At 38.0% G+C, this 17,972-nt stretch overlaps 1 protein-coding gene across 8 annotated transcripts in view; it reads left to right on the top strand.

Annotated features, from left to right (window-relative positions):
• LOC139140617 (A-kinase anchor protein 9-like) overlaps positions 1-17,972 on the top strand; it is a 137,491-nt gene that overhangs the window by 15,694 nt on the left and 103,825 nt on the right. For all 8 annotated transcript variants that reach the window (XM_070709972.1, XM_070709974.1, XM_070709978.1 and 5 more), the window contains exons 2-7: positions 1,069-1,293; positions 4,478-4,519; positions 5,235-5,390; positions 7,962-8,048; positions 11,453-11,620; positions 12,493-15,996. In XM_070709972.1, the coding sequence (XP_070566073.1) occupies positions 1,069-1,293; positions 4,478-4,519; positions 5,235-5,390; positions 7,962-8,048; positions 11,453-11,620; positions 12,493-15,996 (4,182 nt within the window). The remainder of the gene's footprint in view (positions 1-1,068; positions 1,294-4,477; positions 4,520-5,234; positions 5,391-7,961; positions 8,049-11,452; positions 11,621-12,492; positions 15,997-17,972) is intronic.

Genomic DNA, 17,972 nt, shown 5'->3' with positions numbered 1-17,972 from the left:
ATTGCCAACAAGTCATTAGAGCCCACAGTAGACACAGATCAATAAAAGTTATCGATCTCTCTAAGGAGTGAATTGATTAATCTTGTTTAGGATTACTTTGTGTGAATGTGTTAGAAATGCATTCCATTCTACTCCTACGAAAGCCGTGGACCAATTGAGTCGTCGGAGCAACTGAGAAGTACGCAAGTACCTGTACCTGGTTTAATTATTACAGTCTCTGTCTGTTCTGTGCTATAACTTTAGGCTCTCAAGTGGTCAGTTACTTTTCAAGGATTTTAATACTGTTATTGAAATTTCAAAATTGGATATATGCAGTCACAGGATGAGAGTTGTTTTCCAAAGCCTTCATGTGTACTCAAACAAAATTAGCAAAACGGATATTGAATCTTGTAGTAAGCCCCTCAAGTCATTGATCTAATCTGTAGACATGTCAATAAGAAGAACACGTAATATCTACTTTTGATGGGCTTAAATTGAAATTAGAAATACCTGGTATATCCAGACTGCTATTTCCATGGTATATGTGTTGCGTTCGCGAGGGTTTTAAAAGTCTTTTAAAAGTTTTGGATTACCTGCGAAGCCTCCAAAACCTGTTGTTGACATCAAGGTCGGCAGAATTACGTCCAATATGTTCTCAGTGGCTGCCGCTATGGTAATACTGCCAAAACATTGATATGTGATATCTGTGTGTGTTTTGCAGGATTTATTTGATGAGTGGATGGTTTCTTACAGGTATGGGTCATTCTGAAACCATGATTAGGTAATCTTGTGGCCGCCTGACAATCAGAATCTTGAGGTTACCTGATCTCTGAGATGATCAAATAGTAGAGGCTTTCTTTGAAATTTTATGAAGATGTGTAAGCTTTTATGCGGTAAGAATTGTCCAACTTGTAATGGGTAGCAACATTGTAACAGGCTGTAACTGATGCCCACGGATTCTGAATTCGAGGGGGGTGTGTGTAGCACACCTTGAAATCCCTGGGATAATACCTGTAGCAACCAGCGTCCTTTGATCACCCGTTTGTTTGATCTAATGTCTTTCTCCACCTCACACGCTACTTTTCACAGTTGGCCAAGTTCCAAAAGCAGAGGTCCGCCACCGCTGCTGGAACGAGTCCAGACAAGAAGAAAAGGAAAAAGAAGTCGTCACGCAAGAGCAGTGAGAACGGCCGGGAGAGGTGTATAGAGAGGCCTGCCTCTAGCCTCAGCCAGGATTCAGAGCTCTATGAAGGCAGCACCGCCAGTGAATTTTCAGGAACCCACTCCAATTTAACTTCACCAATAACTATAGATGTAAGTACTCTTGAAATGATAATGGCTTCGTGTGTGGATATATATGCGTATGTCTGTGTGTGTATATGTGTGTTTAGTATGCCTTTATGCTAGTACTAGCTGTAGTAGTACATGTGTGTAACAGCATACACAGTTAGTGCCCTCACTATTCTACTGACACTACTAAGACGCGAGTCCTTCTATATTGTTGTATGGTCAAAAAGTAGAGCACTTTTGTACACTTTCTAGAATGCCGAGTCTTGGATCTTCTGTCTACTGCTGCAGGCTTCGCCTTTTGTTTGCATGCCTGGGTGATTCTGGCTTGGTGTTTGTAGTAGCTTGTTGGGACCAGTGGTCAAGTGTGTTTGCATAGAATATTTGAAGTACTGCTTGATCTCAGAGAGCAAGTCACAACTGAAATTTTAAATCTTTAAGAAAAGCTACGGCACTGATTTTCCTATCATTACTGCATTCACTTGTGATCAATTTTGAAAAAACAAAGTTAAACTTTCTTGAGCATAAACTTTCTTGAGCATAGTGTTTGTAACTATTGCATATAATCTGTCAATCTAAATAACAACCTACAAGATTTGAATCTGTTCACATTCACAGACGTAGCGAGTTTCCAGATTGTATTGTTTTGGCAAGCATTATGGAGATAATTGAGTTTAACCAGCAAGAATAGCCACGCCCTGGGGACAAGCTAATGTTTTCACCCAATTTACCGCGTCCCTGACTGTCACTGATCCTCCGAGTTAGTCATTTTGAGAGATTCAAACATTCTCACAGGTGTCTATAATTATATTATGAAACTCCTCTTCTATGAAATCAAGTGCCCTTTAAAGGTAAATTATTGAAGAATTCTTTTCAGTGCAAACCCATAAAAGATTGGATTTCTCCACGGTGTACCATTACCCACTTTAAACACGACCATCTTGTCTACATTACATTTCCCAAGTCAGGTGAAATAGTAACTCTGGTATTTTGAAATGGTTTCAATGCGACGCATGGCCCATTTGATGGCCTGTACAAACATGCTAGCCTGTACACATGAATGGTGTTTAGGTGATCAATAAATCTTATTGTGTCGGCCATTCATAGTCAATTTCCTAGCAATACCCTAGGAGGTCAAGATGTCAGTCTGTGATTTCTTTGCATAGCGCCCTCTGTAGCTCAGTTCTGTTCTGTAGAACAGGTTAAAAAACTTTTTTTCATGGCAATGCAAAATTGCTCCATTAAATCTCAATTTCAGTTCAAGTGTTCTCATCCACAGGGACCATGTTTTGGTTGGTGCAAATTGAACCATTTGATGTTGCCGATGAACAGAATATTTTAAAAGAAAATTTTGTGCTTTGAAATATTTGTTCCTCCCATAGTAATTGCCAGCACAATTTATTGATGTCTTTAATGTTGTGCTGTTTTAGCAGAAAAATGAATTCTCAATAAACTTATCTATATGTGAGTTTTACATATTTTACAAATTTAATTTGTCAACTTCAGTGAGTGTTTTATGGAAATTTCTAAATTTCTACATGCATCACCAGGTGATACAGCTTTAACTTGTTCACCCCCAATTCCCTGTGAACAGGTCCACAAATGCCATCGATAGCAATAGGTTTGGGCCAAACCATGGTTGTGAAAGGGTTAAACCAACAATTCTACTCTATTGATCCAAGTTTGCCTGAGTATATGAAAACAAAAAATCAGATTCAATGAAAAATTCCAAAACAAGTGTACTACTTCAAGGAACATTTTATTTGATCAGAGAGCTTCTTTGACAAAATATCTTGTTTGAGACATGTCCACTTAATATAAAATGAAACCCTAGTCAAAAAATATTAAATATTATTAGGACCATTTCGTACATGATGTAAAAAGAAGTTAACCCTCAAAAATAAAAGAAAAACTTATAAAGTAAAATTTCAAATATTGTGTGTAATTTAAACAGAAATACTCACATGACAAAGAGGGGAATGATATGAAATAGATAGTCTTCACATGCGCATTTTGATATAGTATTATTTCACATACCTAGGGTGAAATGTTTTCAACTGCAAAAATTCATTTCCGAGCTGAGATCCTGTCTTCTCAATTTCCGCTCTGTCCACAGCTGACTCCAGATACTTTCTTCCCAATTTCCGCCCTATCCACCGCAACCCCTTGGCTTTACGTACCTGAGCTCACAGAATAAAGTTAAACATTTCAAATTTTCATTTACATCCGCCCATTACTTCAGTAAGAGGCTTTGTTTTACTTGAAAACTAAGTTTCTTCTCATCAAGATTGGCAAACCCTGTGGAGACATACTGCATCTACAATGTATGTTGTTTTGTCTGGAAAAAAATTGTAAATGATATTGTTAAAGTTAATCCCAAAGAATAAATTGCCTTGTAAGTTGCGTCCAGGAATATAAGACTTGTCATCTATATGCCTTCACAAATCATTTAGTTTTGAATAGACAAATCATTGTAAATAGTAAAAATAACTGAAGATACACAGGTACCCCTGAAGCACATAGCTTGCATTAGGAATTTTTGCGATTCCCTTCAATTTCACATCTCCTCATTGATTAATTATCAACAGTAAGAAAGTAATTTAACATGTAACATGAGTTTGTCGCCAATACTGCCCCCTCTAGGCAGCTCTCAAGCTATGTAATGAGATACAGGGTACCATTGGCATGCATTTTCAATATAAAGTACACCAAATTTAAAAACAATTTAAAATTGTGCGAGTAGCTTTATCCATTCCTGTTTTCTTGATGAAGGAAAATTGTAGAAAGGATTAAAATAATAACTTGGTATTTGTTTGAATGAGTTGTACCATGATGAGAAGTCATACTTGGATGTAGCTAAACCCCATTCTAGCCTACAAGCCTGAAGTGTCAGGCAATCGTTATGTGCATATTTGTGTTGGTGTACATATCGGGAGATTTCTGCGGCAACACACGGCATCAAACATTGTATTAGCTCACCTGTAAACAAAAAAGGGGCAATTATTTACAGCGTAGTCACACTTTGCTGCAGAGTCATTCCTACGGGGACAGCAACACCACGGCATTTCAGTACGTCGTTTCAACTTCGACGTTGCACCCTTTGAGTCTCAATGTTACCAGTCAAAGTTCTTATCAATATTTATAGCCAAACTCACCCCCTCCCCAATCTATATGACGTCTTTACAATTATTTTTTTGCCTTTCTTCCTCAGAGTGATCAAAGGTCTACCAGTGCAGATGAATACTCAGCTGAGGTAAGCATGTAGTTATAAGAATCTTTCACATCTATTCTGTACGGGCGATATTTGCTAAAATGTTGACCCTGCTCATGCATGTACTTTTTCTCTGTGTGCCCCACCATTCCAACTCACAAGTTATAACCTGTTGGAACAATATCATTTGATCGTCCATATATTAATTTGGCTGTCGGTTTATCAGTGAGTGATTTAATAGTTCAATGCGTGTGACCTTAAATTGTTTGAACAAGCAGATATACAGGCATTGGTGAACTGCCTTGTTCAATATTCTGCACAAAAACAGATGTAAACAATCGTGATTTTAACTTCTTGGAGGTGAGGGGTTACATGTGAATAATTAATCAAGCGCTCCTTGGTTCATTTTTCCATCATTCTCAGGTTACATACAACTTTTGAGATGTCTGAGATTGTAGTGTTTTGAATTTGGAATGAGCTAGTAATTTTGAGTACCTTCTGATCAGATAAAATGAATTCCGAAAGTGGAACATCAGAAATATCTTAAACAGCTTCCTGCATTTTACTAAATGACCTCGCACTCAGGAAATACTCCACTTAACTGAGAAATTGAAACCAGATCCCTATCTTAGTCCCAGACAGGTGTTTTGTTTGTGCGGCCACAGAGGAAAAAGACTCAAAGATTGACTCTAAGAAACGTTTCAACAGTGTTTGTTGTCTTTTCCTTACGCTTTTATTCGGTGATTGTATTCCACAGGAAACCAATAGTCTCTCGGCAGAACTACAAAGGATTAATTTAAGGGATTCGAAAGCCCGCATCACTCAGCTAGAGGAGACGCTGTACGGAAAACAAGTTGCTTTGCAGCAGATGCAAGAAGAGTATGACAAACTGCGACAACTTCTAGCAAATCAGGTGAGATACAGAAAGCTGTCTGGTGACATTTAATCATTATTTTTTGTATTGAAGTCAGAGTCGTGATGTTAATTATTCATATCTCGTTGTTTGGAACTCTGACCCACAGGTCATCAGCTTTTATTAGTAGATACAAACACTTACGTCAGTTGTCCCAGTGGTGTGTATGATCTGAAGATAGATACTCTCAATGCCTTGGTTAGCCCACAGTCCCTCCATGGAGGCACTATGGTTAGCCCAATATATACCATCTTAAACCCTTTGAGTGCCACAGTCAATTTGTGTCACCTTTAGAAAATATACTCCAGTCAATTTTTTTCAGATTTTTGTCAAAATTTTGATAACAAACTATAGCCAATGAAATGTGATGTCCGTTTGGTCCAAAATTGTCAAAAAATTTCAGAAAAATTCATAAAAATTGCAAAATGTGGCAGTAAAATTTTGGTGGGAAAAATAACAGCACGTAAAGGGTTACATATGCAATTAGTTGATGCTTTTGGAGGAGAACTCCTGCTAGATCATACCCTGTGTGCCCTGTCTCCAGAACAGCACTTAGGTATTTTATTCAAATACTGCAAACACCGTGTGTTTAACAAGGCTCACCCAGGGTAAGAAATTGGGTCATGTGAAAAGTTTATCTTGTCCTTGAATCTTGTAAGAAGGTGTCCTTTACCTTTATTCTGTGTAAATTATGTTTGAAGTCAGAACAGTGGACAAGAGGGGAACAGCTTGATCTGCCAGAAATTATAAATTCACCAAATTTCTCAAGGATTTTGAATTTGTTTGTTTTGATCGTAGATCTGACCTTTGCACTTTGTATTTCAATAGTTGAATCCCATTGCCAAGGAAATTGAAATGACCAAAAGCCCAATGATTGATGGAGGCTAAATGTAGTTGAAAACTAGAAACTTAGCTGTAACTTCCTTTGTGACTATAGAAAGAAATATTGGGCTGTGCACCAAGACTATAATGAAATAAACCAGACTTTAAATTTGTAAATGGATTTGGGATTGTAATTGATGACCTCGTTAATGTCAATACTGTTTGTGAACATGACAGAAATTTATTGACTAGTTGTATTGGCAAGAATAGCAAGAAGTAAAAAAGTATTGATGGAGTGATTTTAAATTCAGATGAACAGGGGTTTTTTTTTACGGCCTAATTAAAGCAATCCACACAACTTCAAGTGCAGACATGTTTTGGTATGTTCCTTCCATTGTCAGAGTCAGAAAGTTCACGACCCGTTGTATTGCAGCACTGGGATTGAGGATTGAAGCAATGAAAACAAGTCAACAAAAGGGGTTAAGAAGGGTAAACTTTAATCATGTGCTTAAACATTACAAGTGACTGCCGTCAGCGGTCAGACATTCTGAATAACTGCAGTGTTTTCTCAAGACAGGAGTTGAGGCCCTCTCAAACTAATGTTCCGTTTTCGGTGCATCTGAATATTTGTCCAAAACAATTGTAAATGAATGTCAGTCGGTGGGTTTGCACAAGTGTCTCCACAATAGTCCCTGATTTAGATTTAGAATTATATATATATATATATACTAGTATATATATATATATATATATATATATATATATATATATATATATATATATATATATATATATATATATATATATATATATATATAATGGAGAAAAGCTGAAATCAGCAACATGCAATATATACCATGTACCAGTACCAGTATATGTACATGTACATGTACCAGTATATGTCTGTTGCTTTGTGAGCTTTTCTCCGCATTGATTCGACAACCTCCAAATAATTGAATACACCCGTTTGTGTTTGAAAACTGTACAGATTACAGAATAAAGTATATAATTAGGTCTCACCTAGTTTCACATATAGCTCATGCAATGACAATCCCAACATCAGTTGACAAAAATCATATTCATTGTGATTTGACAGTTTCTGTAAATTTCCAAGACCATGTATCTAGTCGTTAAGTGTAACAGCAGATATTTTCCTGACAGGAGAGACAATTAAAGTAATTTCAAATTATGATTACTCACCAAAGAAATTGAGTGAAACACCTGTGCAGGTGTATGCACTTTATTGTAAAATATGTCAGTTTTGCAAATTTTGCGTGATGGATATCAAACATATCACTTGATATGAAATAACAAAGATATGATTAGTAATATTAAAGCAGTACTGATCTAGCTATCTAGATATACAGTATCTGCAAAAGAAAAATACCAAAGACTTACTACTAGGTGATTTTGAACCTGTAGACTTTGTCACAGCTCATTCTTCATAAAATTATTTGTAGAAAAAAGTATGTTTTACATGCTATGGATCAGTGAGGCTTACAGCTGTAAAGTGGATGCAAAAAATGTTTATACACAGTATGGAAGGCCTGGAAGTGGGAAGTCTTAATATGAAAATCTCTGTTTATCTAGTAAACTTTGCCAGTGTGGCTTGCCCCTCCATTGATAAATTGAGATTTTCTCTCCTCTGACCCATTCACCTACTGCACACCTCCCCCCCATACACTGTACTAAGGGATTCCTGTCCATATCATGTTTTAACCATATCTCTTGTTTTTCACCTTTTTCCAGCAATCTCAGGGTATAAACAACTCAGACACCTTATCCAGCCCGCGAGAAGCTGAGTACAAGTCCGTTATCGAGCAATATAATTTAAAAGTAAGTCATATCAGGGCAGAGGGATAGCCCCAGTGGCAAACGGATGTGATTGTTGTGAGGAAGGAGATATACATGTTGTGTGGGTGTCTTCTTTTCTAACAATTCTTCTTTATTTACTGTCTCCTAAAAATGTTTTTGTCAATTATTTATTGATTTCAAACTTGATAGTGTCGCCTGTACAGTGTCTGCAAGGTAGTTTTGCGTTGTCAGTAAAATTGATGACTTCAGGTAGTTTCCTGTTTGAAATGTCAATTACACTGTTCATACCTCAGGTCACAGAAGGCCATCAAGCCAGACTATATTTAGTATTAGTTATTGCCAGAGTCTGCGGATATTTCCATGTTTTGCCTATTTGAATTTTAAGTTTGTTTGTGGTAATTCTTGCCGGGGTGAATTTGTTGAGAGAGCAATTAAATGGATCACAGTAATACTGCCTTTATGATTGGTTGTACCCCAGGGACTTATTTTTTGAAGTCTCATAAAAATGTTCTATTTTTTGCTGTATTGAAGCTGTCATTGCTGTAGAAATTAAGTAGAACAGGCTAATCATTTTGAGTTCAAGAAAATGATATATTCAGTTTTTCCTATAATAGTGGGGAATTAACACAGACAGTGGCCACCGTTTTGAATGTCAGATATTTCAGGTAATTTGGTTCTAGCCCCACTATGAGCAACAATTTTCATTTTTGATGTGAAAAATATAAGCTTACAGTGTTAGTATGCAAAACATAAAAAAAACTTTAATAACGTAAACCATTTATGTAAGTAGCAGGTAAAAGAAACAAAAAGTATCACTGTATTTTCCAGAAAAAAAGGATGACACATGATCAGATTGAAGACTTCCACATGAAAATCACCGAAACATCTACCAAATTTTACAGATGTTAGAAATGTGAAAAGCGGCATCTTATAAATTTCTCCTTCAACGTTACCAATGCAGACAGACTCAATTTAGGGTAGCTAATTACTAGTCAGGCCAGAACCAACAAATGGAATTTGTTATTTCTACAAAACAAAAGCAGATTTATTTTCTTCAGATTTGAGAATTCTTATATCTGAATAATGGATTTTATTGCGTGTTTACGCACACAGCAGATTACGCACTTGCATGTTCGAACTGGTATTAACAGGGTAAAATTAAACATATTTGACAGTTAGCATGTAAGTGTAGTCGTGTAATTGCTGGCCTTTGCTCCCCTGTTCATCTGTTTGATTGGCTGCCTTTTCAGCAATAAATCACTCAACTCACATGCAGACACAAATACCACGCTTGTCAAAGACCCTTTTTGTGTTGGATATGCTTGGCTAATTAATAAATGGGCAGGCGTCCATGTCAATTTATCACAAGGGTTGGCCTGTTTGTTGTGTCTGAAAGCTTGGATTCCATTCCTAGCTCTGCCGGTTAATGATACAGTGCTGGTTTTTTTTGTTTGCAACATGTTCCAGGGAAGCAGTATCAGATCTAACAAATCATGAAATTGAACTTGTACATTTATAAAAAAACAAGCCGTCAGAGGAACATTCAAATTTATTGCTTTCTGTAATGCTTTGTTAATTTATGTGTAAAATTGTGCAAGAACATCTTTTTGTATTCCAATAAAGAACATATCTAGACAAAATTTCAGACTTTTTATTAAATTCATATGCAACATAGCACAAATTACAGTCGAAACCTATGTTCTTATTAATCTTCAAAAGACAGTATATGTGTGTTGATAAATATCACTTATTCTATTCTGTTGACAGCATTGACAGAACTTTGGCTTATAGCTCAAAACAAACAGCATCTTTTATCTTGCACAAAATGAGTGCAGACCCTATGTAGATTTGACCATGCCCAGGAATATGATTTATTGTTGTGCTTGATATTCTTATAAATAGTCATAAACAAAGTGTCATACTTTTCAAACTCTGACAATGTCTACCATTGTTTTAGAATTTCTCTATTTAGTATCGAAATAAAAATGAAAAAAATTCTAAATCTTAATCATTACTGTCATTCCTTAAGTTCCATTCAGGCCATAATTTTTATGAAGAAATGTGTGTACATAGCTAGCATTTTGAACTGAAGCACCTGAACTTAAATATCATTACTTAAATCAAGCTGATCTTTTAACCTTTGAACCTTTGATCTGTTATTTTCCTAGAGGGCCTCCCAGAGTCCGTGATTAATCACCAGTCTAAAACTAGTTACCATGGTTGCAGTAAATAGTCCGTGAGAAATTTACAAAACAGGAAGGACTGTATTTCGCCACTGTTTCTGAAGCAAGATATCTTTTTAAAAGAAAGGCATTGAAATTAGTATCATTTTATTATGCAAATATTAATTTCCCATGAACTGTTTTTGCTCATTTGTTTGGTGTTTAGTTGTTCATTTGTGTGTGATGTTGATATACTGCAGCAGACGTATTGTTGTGTTAAATAGGGATACATGCAGTTATCAATATGATTACAGTAATCCCTCGCTCTAGCTCTAACGTCCACCAGTAGTACAAATTATCAGTTATAATCGTAGGTACAATGTGTCCCCCAGCCCAGGCTAGTCCGGATTCAAATTCCCTCATTTGAACGAACACCTCTGTTTAACAAACATTTTCTCTGTCCCCAAGCATGGTCATTAGAGCGAGGGTTTAATCAAATGAGAACCGAGTAAAAAAATTATGTCCTTGAGGAAATCTTCACCTCGTCACTTGCAGTCAAGTACGTTCTCAAGAAATCTCTTCAAAAATATAGAAGAAATTGCACATCAAGGAAACCATTGAAGATGGCATCAACACATCCTTTGATAGTGAATGAATTTTTTGCCTTGTCGTTGAATTGTCTGAGAATGAGTCTTCAGTGAGGTGGGCTTTGGCATTTTTGTGTGTGTGTGTTTTTGGTCACAGCTTAATTGGGACAAGGTTTATTAAAGTGAGAAACAATTGTCTGTTGCTGTCAGTCAGATTTTATTATTACTGAATATCAAAGCACCGACATTGTACGTTTTTACAATGCGGCATAAAACTAAATGTATTGGTATGGTGTGTTAGGTTCTTCTTACGTGAAATATAAATGTTGAACTCGCAGCTATGTGTAATGACCTCAACTGTGACAAATGAAATATTTTTGAAGGCAGGAGTTGGTCTATTTGTTCAGACATGTACCCCAGGCCGTTGTTATACTGATAAGACAACTGCCTCTAACAATACAAAGATTATGATTATTTGACAAATCAGAAACTATTGATTTCCTAACCAAGAATGCATTGCTGCATCACTTGACATGTAACTCCTAACACCTTTGAAGATGAATGCTATGTTATGTGGCATGAATGGGTCTGTTTCACCAAGTATCTGAATCAATATTTGCATGGCACAAATACCTAACCGGCTGTTTTCTCCACTAATTGTTCTTTTAAAACCCAGATCCAAGAATTTCAACAAGCGCTGTTACAAAGAGACGAAGTTATCAGGCAGCTGTCGGTTAATCTACAGAGTACGCTTCAAAGCCGAGAGTCGCTTCATGCCGAGGCAACAAGCCAGGCTCAGCAGCTGACACAACAAATACAAATTCTCCAACAGCAGCTCAGACAGGTGCTGTTAGTTTTCTGACTTTCTCAACTTATGTATCATTAATACTGCTTCAAACAGCTATAACAACCAGCTGATGATTGGTCTATTGTGATTCTAACCTAGACAAATAATGGCTTTATCACTAATCAAATTTTTCGTCTTTGTTCAAAGTTCAGTTTATATTTGCATGATGTATAGGAATGCCATCAACATTTATGTTTGCAATAAGCATATTGATCATTTAATTTTTTGGGTCAAATTGTTTTGGTCAACAAGTGAACTTTCAGAAATTTATTTAATTCTAGATATGAGTGTATGTCATGGGAAAACAGAATTAAAAATAGTCAGTTTTTGTTCATGTAACATTAAATAAGGAAAATGAGGCCAAGGGACAAATAGTATTATGTGCCTAATATTCACATATGTGGCAGACAATGTTGGAAGGCATTAGATTATCATCACTTTCTTAAGCAGGATATGTCACTACTCCAGTACGGAATATAAGACAATTCATAATATGGGGATTTTCTTTATTGTGTGACTGCAAAACATGTTGAAAAATGTCACCTTTCTAATTCCAGTACCAACTGATGTTTGTTAAAGAGTGAGATTTTTCCAAAAATTGAAAAGTTTTGTAACTACTTACCGCATTTTTTCCATGCTTTAAAAGCAGAAGATCATTGGTATGAAAAAGACAAATAATGATTTTGTAAAGTGCCATGATTATAATTGGACTTCTAGATTTTCTATGGATCACTTACTAATGTCATTGATTGATGTAAAATACTTACAGACTGTCACTTGTAGAGGTATGCGTAACAAATTTTTGTTCAAGAATTGTACTTATTGTTTAACATAAATAAAATTTATTTCCTGCTTTTTGTTTCCCGTAGGCTCAAGGAGCAGTCATGAGTCAAAGTGACGAGCACTCAGCCACTGCCCAGCTTCTTGCTGAGGCTCAAGAACAGGTTGAAGCATTGACAAAGGCAGTCGCTGAGAAGGACATTGCCCTCCTTGATCTCAACGATCAGTTTGCTTCCAAGTCCAGGGAGGTGAACGAATTGAAAAAGGAGAGGGAAGAAATGAAGAAGAAGTCGTCAGAGGAAATCAGGGGGCTGATGGGAAATGTTGAGGAATTGCAGAAACAGGTTCATCAGAAGAAGCTAAGTGGGGAGGACCACAAAACACAGCAGATGCTGGCCCAGCTCAGGGGCGAGTTGGATGAGATGTACGGACAGCAGATAAACCTCATGAAGGAACAGCTGAGAGCACAGCAACAAGAGGAACTGGATGCCTGGCAAAAGAAATACGACACTCTTCAGAGCCAGGTCAACAGCTCCTCCGAGGCTAATGATAATCGTCTCCAGGAATTACAGAGTGAAATTGAAGATCTGCTCGCTCAGATTGACGATAGAGATGCAACTATCAGCAGGTATAAAGGTGATATGGCCCTCCTCAATGAGCAGTTTGTTGAATCTGTGAATGCCTATCAAAAACAGATTGATGAACTCAAGGCATCTCAAGGAGACGAAGTGTCTGAAGACCACGAGGAGGATAAATCGAAAAAGAAGATGAAACTGCTACAGAAACAGTTGATCCAAGCCAATGATGAGATGGTGAAACTCAAGGCATCCCACAGCGAAGAAATTGCTGCCCTCCAGGCTCAGCTGAACACAACAGAAACAGATTCAAGCGAGTTTGCCAAACTCCGAAATGAATATCATGAACAAATTGAGAAAATGAAGATTGAAAACGATGAAGTTGTTGCCCAACTGATGAATAAACTTGAAAATACATCTGAAGAGAAGGAATCGATGAGGACAAAGTATGAACAGGAGCTTGCCAACCTGAGAACCAAATATGAAGATTTGCTGAATGCTGCCGAGGAAACTCCTGATGACAGAGTTGATCCCAATGAATTAAGGAAAACAATTCAAGCAGAACTCAGGCAGACAATTGAAGAAGAATTTGAGAAAAAGATGGAAGATATGCAAGACCACCTGTCGAATCTCCATGAAATTGACCTAAAACGACTGAAGAGTTCCTTGGCGGTCGATTACGAGGAAGACCTGAAAACTTACAAACAGCAGCTTGAAGAGTACTTTGAGCAGCAGGTGAAGTCTGTGAAAGCCGAAAAAGATAGAGAGTTCATCCAAGAGCTGCAGAAAGTTAGAAAGGAATTGTCTGACAAGCATGAGAAGGAGATGGAACAGTACAGGAGAGAAGTTGAAGGAAAGATGGAACAAGCTCAAGAGCCGGTAGTTGAGGGTGAAATGATAAGAGAAGAGGACTGTATGGCTTTGATTGAGCCAGAGTTGCTGCAACACAGAGCGCCTCCACTCGAGACGCAGCTGCACCAGATGAGCATAGAATCTCTGTCCACGGAACCGAGCAGTGATCCTGACCTGGTCAAGCTGAGAGGGGAGAACCAGGATCTGAGTGAGGCACGGGACGCCCTGCTCCAACAGATAGATGAGTGCCACCACCAGCAGGAGAAGATGCAGGAAGAACTGCTGACCATCCTGAACGAGAAAGACGCCCTGAAAGATGAGAAGGACTCTGCGGAGGCCACGGCCTCAACGTTGCGCAGGGAGCTGGCAAGTAGACCTGACAAGGCGGCAATGGATGAGTATGAGGCCGTGAAGACACAGAGTGAGATACTGAAGAGCCAGCTCGCTGAAGTGACCGAGAAACTGCAGCAACAGGAGGCAGACAATGCTAGTCTGCACGAATCAAACACAGAGCTTGCCCAAGGGAAGACCTCTCTGGAGGAAGAGGTCAAACAGCTGAAAATGCAGCTTGAAGAAACAGGACAGGACACAAATGAGCTGCTCCAAGAGAAATTGCTTAGTCAGGCAACCTTCTTTGAGCAGGAGAGACGAGAGTATGAGAAAGAAATCGAAGAAGTCAGTAATCAGTTGGAAACCACCACCATTGAAAAAGAAGAGATGCTGCATGAAATTTCAAGTCTGAGAGAGAGATTGGGTGATGACAACTTTGATGACGGAGGTGACAGCTCACTGATTGAGAAGCTGAACTATGCGCAGGAGGAGAGGAACAACCTGGCCTCCAAACTGATGAAACTTGAACAGGAATATGACATGTTGAAAACCAGTCTGGACATTAAGGAGAATGAGCTTGCCGCAGTCAGCGACAAGGTGACGAGAATGGAGAAACTGAAAGAGAGGGCTGAAAGAGATCTTGAAGCCAAGACAGAGATGGAAGAGGAGCTCCTGCAGGAGAATGAGAGATTGATGGACATGGTCAGCTGTCAGGCCTCAGCCACAGAGTCTGTGGACGATGTGGCCAGCACTGCATCTGACCAGAGGTTGGCCGACATGCAGAACGAGATATCCAGGCTGAAGAAAGACCTGAAAGAAACGCAGGAAATCTTCACCAAGGAAAACACGCTGTTGAAGGAGGCGTTAGACTACGAGAAGACCACAGCAGCCCAACTCATGCAGAAGATGGAGCTGTCTCCTGAAGTTCTGAAAAGCCTGAACCCGACTGAGAGAGAGGTGCTTGAGCTGAAGCAGCAGCTAACCAAGAAAGAACAGCGAGAGCATGAGATTCTGACGGAGAAGAACAAGCAGATTAGTATACTGCAGGAGAGCAACGGACAGCTAGAAGATGACAAAAGAACACTGCAGAAACTGCTGACAGACATGGAGAAACAGGTGCAGGACTTGCAGGAGAGGATGCAGACCTCTGATTCCGTCTCCGAAGAAGTACAGGAGGTCTTTGGACGACAGCTGACAGCTATCCAGGCACACCGAGATGCCCTCTTGAAACAACTGGAAGATGATGCTGGAATCCGTGGAAAGATTTCGGAAATTGTCGGAGAAAAAGCAGTCCTGGAGGAGAGCCTTCGGCAAGAGAAAGAGGTGTTGTCCCAGAAACTCTCTGAGAAGGAGGAACTTGAGAATGAGTTGATGAAGCAAAGGCTGATATTGGATAAAAATATCGGTGAGCAGAGGAAACTTGAAGAAATGCTTCTGGAAAGAGACAAACTAGAACAAGAGATGTCCAAGCAGAAGAACATGCTTGAAGGTGAACTCAAGGACATAGAGCAGAGACTCAACGAGAAAGAAACTCGCCTGTTGCACGAGAAATCCATTCTAGAGAAGGAGCTGCAAGTCAAGGACCAGAAACTTCTGATCATTGAGGACATGCATCAGAAGGACCTCCTGAATGAGGTCAACATGGTGAAGAGCCAGTCGGAGAAGGATCAACTCACCAAGCTCCAGCGGCAGAAAGCGGAGATCGAGAGAGCACACGCCGAGGCCATCGCACGGCTGAAGGTTGAGCTGCAGCAGTCGTACAGTGTGGAACAGGCCAAGATGGAAGAGCGCCACCTGTCAGACATCTCTGTGCTGAAGACAAAACATCAAAATCAGGTGCATTGGTATACCTTTTAAAGCATTCACTGGGTATTTTAAGGAGAAGTAGCAAGTGTAAAAATGCAGCCTAAATTTCAATAACATCAAAAAATGAAAGATTTATCTTATTCTGGTGGTCTGTATGATAATTTTCCATGTTCTTACAGACGACCACGATGCCACATTCAAACATTCACAATTCGTATGGATGTACAGACCATGATGTTTGAACTTGCTACTTTTTTCTTGTGTTCCATTTTGTAATGTAATGGAAAATGATGTTTGTTATCCCTCTGTTGAAAACAATGAGAGAAAACAATAGGTTCCTGAAAATTCATATCTCAGAAAAGTCCCCTTCCAAAAAAAAAAAAGAAAAAAAAGAAAAGAAAAAACAAGTCAAGTAACCAAGCTTATCCAAGACAACTACCTCACAGAAGAAGCATTGGCGGTCTGTTTCTTCTGTGAAGACAAAATGCCTTCAAAGAGCTCTGAATCCTGCAAATTATGTTCACAAAAAAAACTGCAAAAAAATTGAAGTGTTCGGAGAAGAAGTGAAAGATAAGGCTGATAGTGCCTTTTTTTTTATCTATATATGTATCTATATACTCTACTGATTAGTACTACTCATAATATGTATAATTTATGTATATACTTCTCAATATGTGCCTTATTTATTCATGTGTGTACGGGAACAGCCATAATGGTGTGATAAGGATCAATGATCAGCTTATTTTAATTTGGATTGACATGTTTAGTCGACGGTATGATCGATGTAGTACTATTATAATTTTTAAAATTTTTATTTCAATGAATTCTGAAGCAACATTCAGTATGCTCTACTTACCGCTGGCCTTCTGTATTGGCCTTGTGTAATTGAATACTTAATTTGGTGTTTCGTAATCTTTTTATCTGTTACTCCGCTTATGATTAATATGCTTTCATCGTTCAGCATGTCAGATCCAGTTCTAATCTATCATATTTTTCACAGCAGTGATAATCATTGAAACAAAATCTTGGGCTTAAAAAGTCAAGTTTCCTGTATATTATTTTGAAAGTGTGTCAAACTCCCATGAATTTGGATGGTATCGGATTTTTGACAGCAGAGAATCAAGCTTATGTTTTATGGTCTTAAAGCGTTTTTGGGCTTCCAATGATACAGAAAATGCAATATTTATTCTAAATTATGCATGAATTCTAATTTGCAGAAAAAGTTTATATTTGTAATAGCTAAGTATGCTAAATGCACATTATATTTACCTCCTGTCCAAATAGTGGCATAATTTTGGTTGGTTTAGGTGAGACAGATATTACTATGAAATGTTTGCGTATTGGACATCAGTATAGGTGAAAGAACTTCATTGGACTCCTTCATGAAAGTGTCAAGTAGAAGGATTAATATTCCTCGGATATTTGACTTCAGAAATCTGCATCTCAACCCAACGGTGCAGGTGTCTGGCTGTCCTGTTTTGTGAATTTTGAAATTGGTAACATTTTACTTGTTCAAAATTTGCCAGATGCGGAAATTATTCTGTGCGGATGACTCCCAAAGAAAGACTATTAGTCCAAAAGTAGTCGTTATATAGCTTCCCAATGTCAACATAAGCCATGTCTTTTAAAAGGGGAAAAACAGCTCTTGAAAATAAGTCAAAAATCATAGCATTAATACTTATTCCTAATAATTATTAATTATTAATACTTATTCATTACTTTTCAACCCAACATTTCCAAAATCATTCAACCTCATACAAAATCCTGAAAACTTTGTGTAAAGTTTCTTTGTTTTTGATTATTTAAATTTAATCACAATCTTGAACTTCTTATAGTTCAAAGGTTATATAATGATCTCAAAATCTCTCAAGGAGCAGTAGCTGTAACTTACAATAGCTTGCTTTCCTGGTATGTGTTCACTAAATTGTGTAATTTTATTGAAGCAACATTTTTAGTACCAGTTGTGGTTCAACATACTAGTCTATTCAAAAGCATATTTTGAAGTT

Source organism: Ptychodera flava, chromosome 9, assembly GCF_041260155.1.
Source record: "Ptychodera flava strain L36383 chromosome 9, AS_Pfla_20210202, whole genome shotgun sequence".
In the NCBI taxonomy this organism is placed as follows: Eukaryota; Metazoa; Hemichordata; class Enteropneusta; family Ptychoderidae; genus Ptychodera; species Ptychodera flava.
Note: the sequence above shows the minus strand (reverse complement) of the source record. Positions and strands in the feature narration are given on the sequence as shown.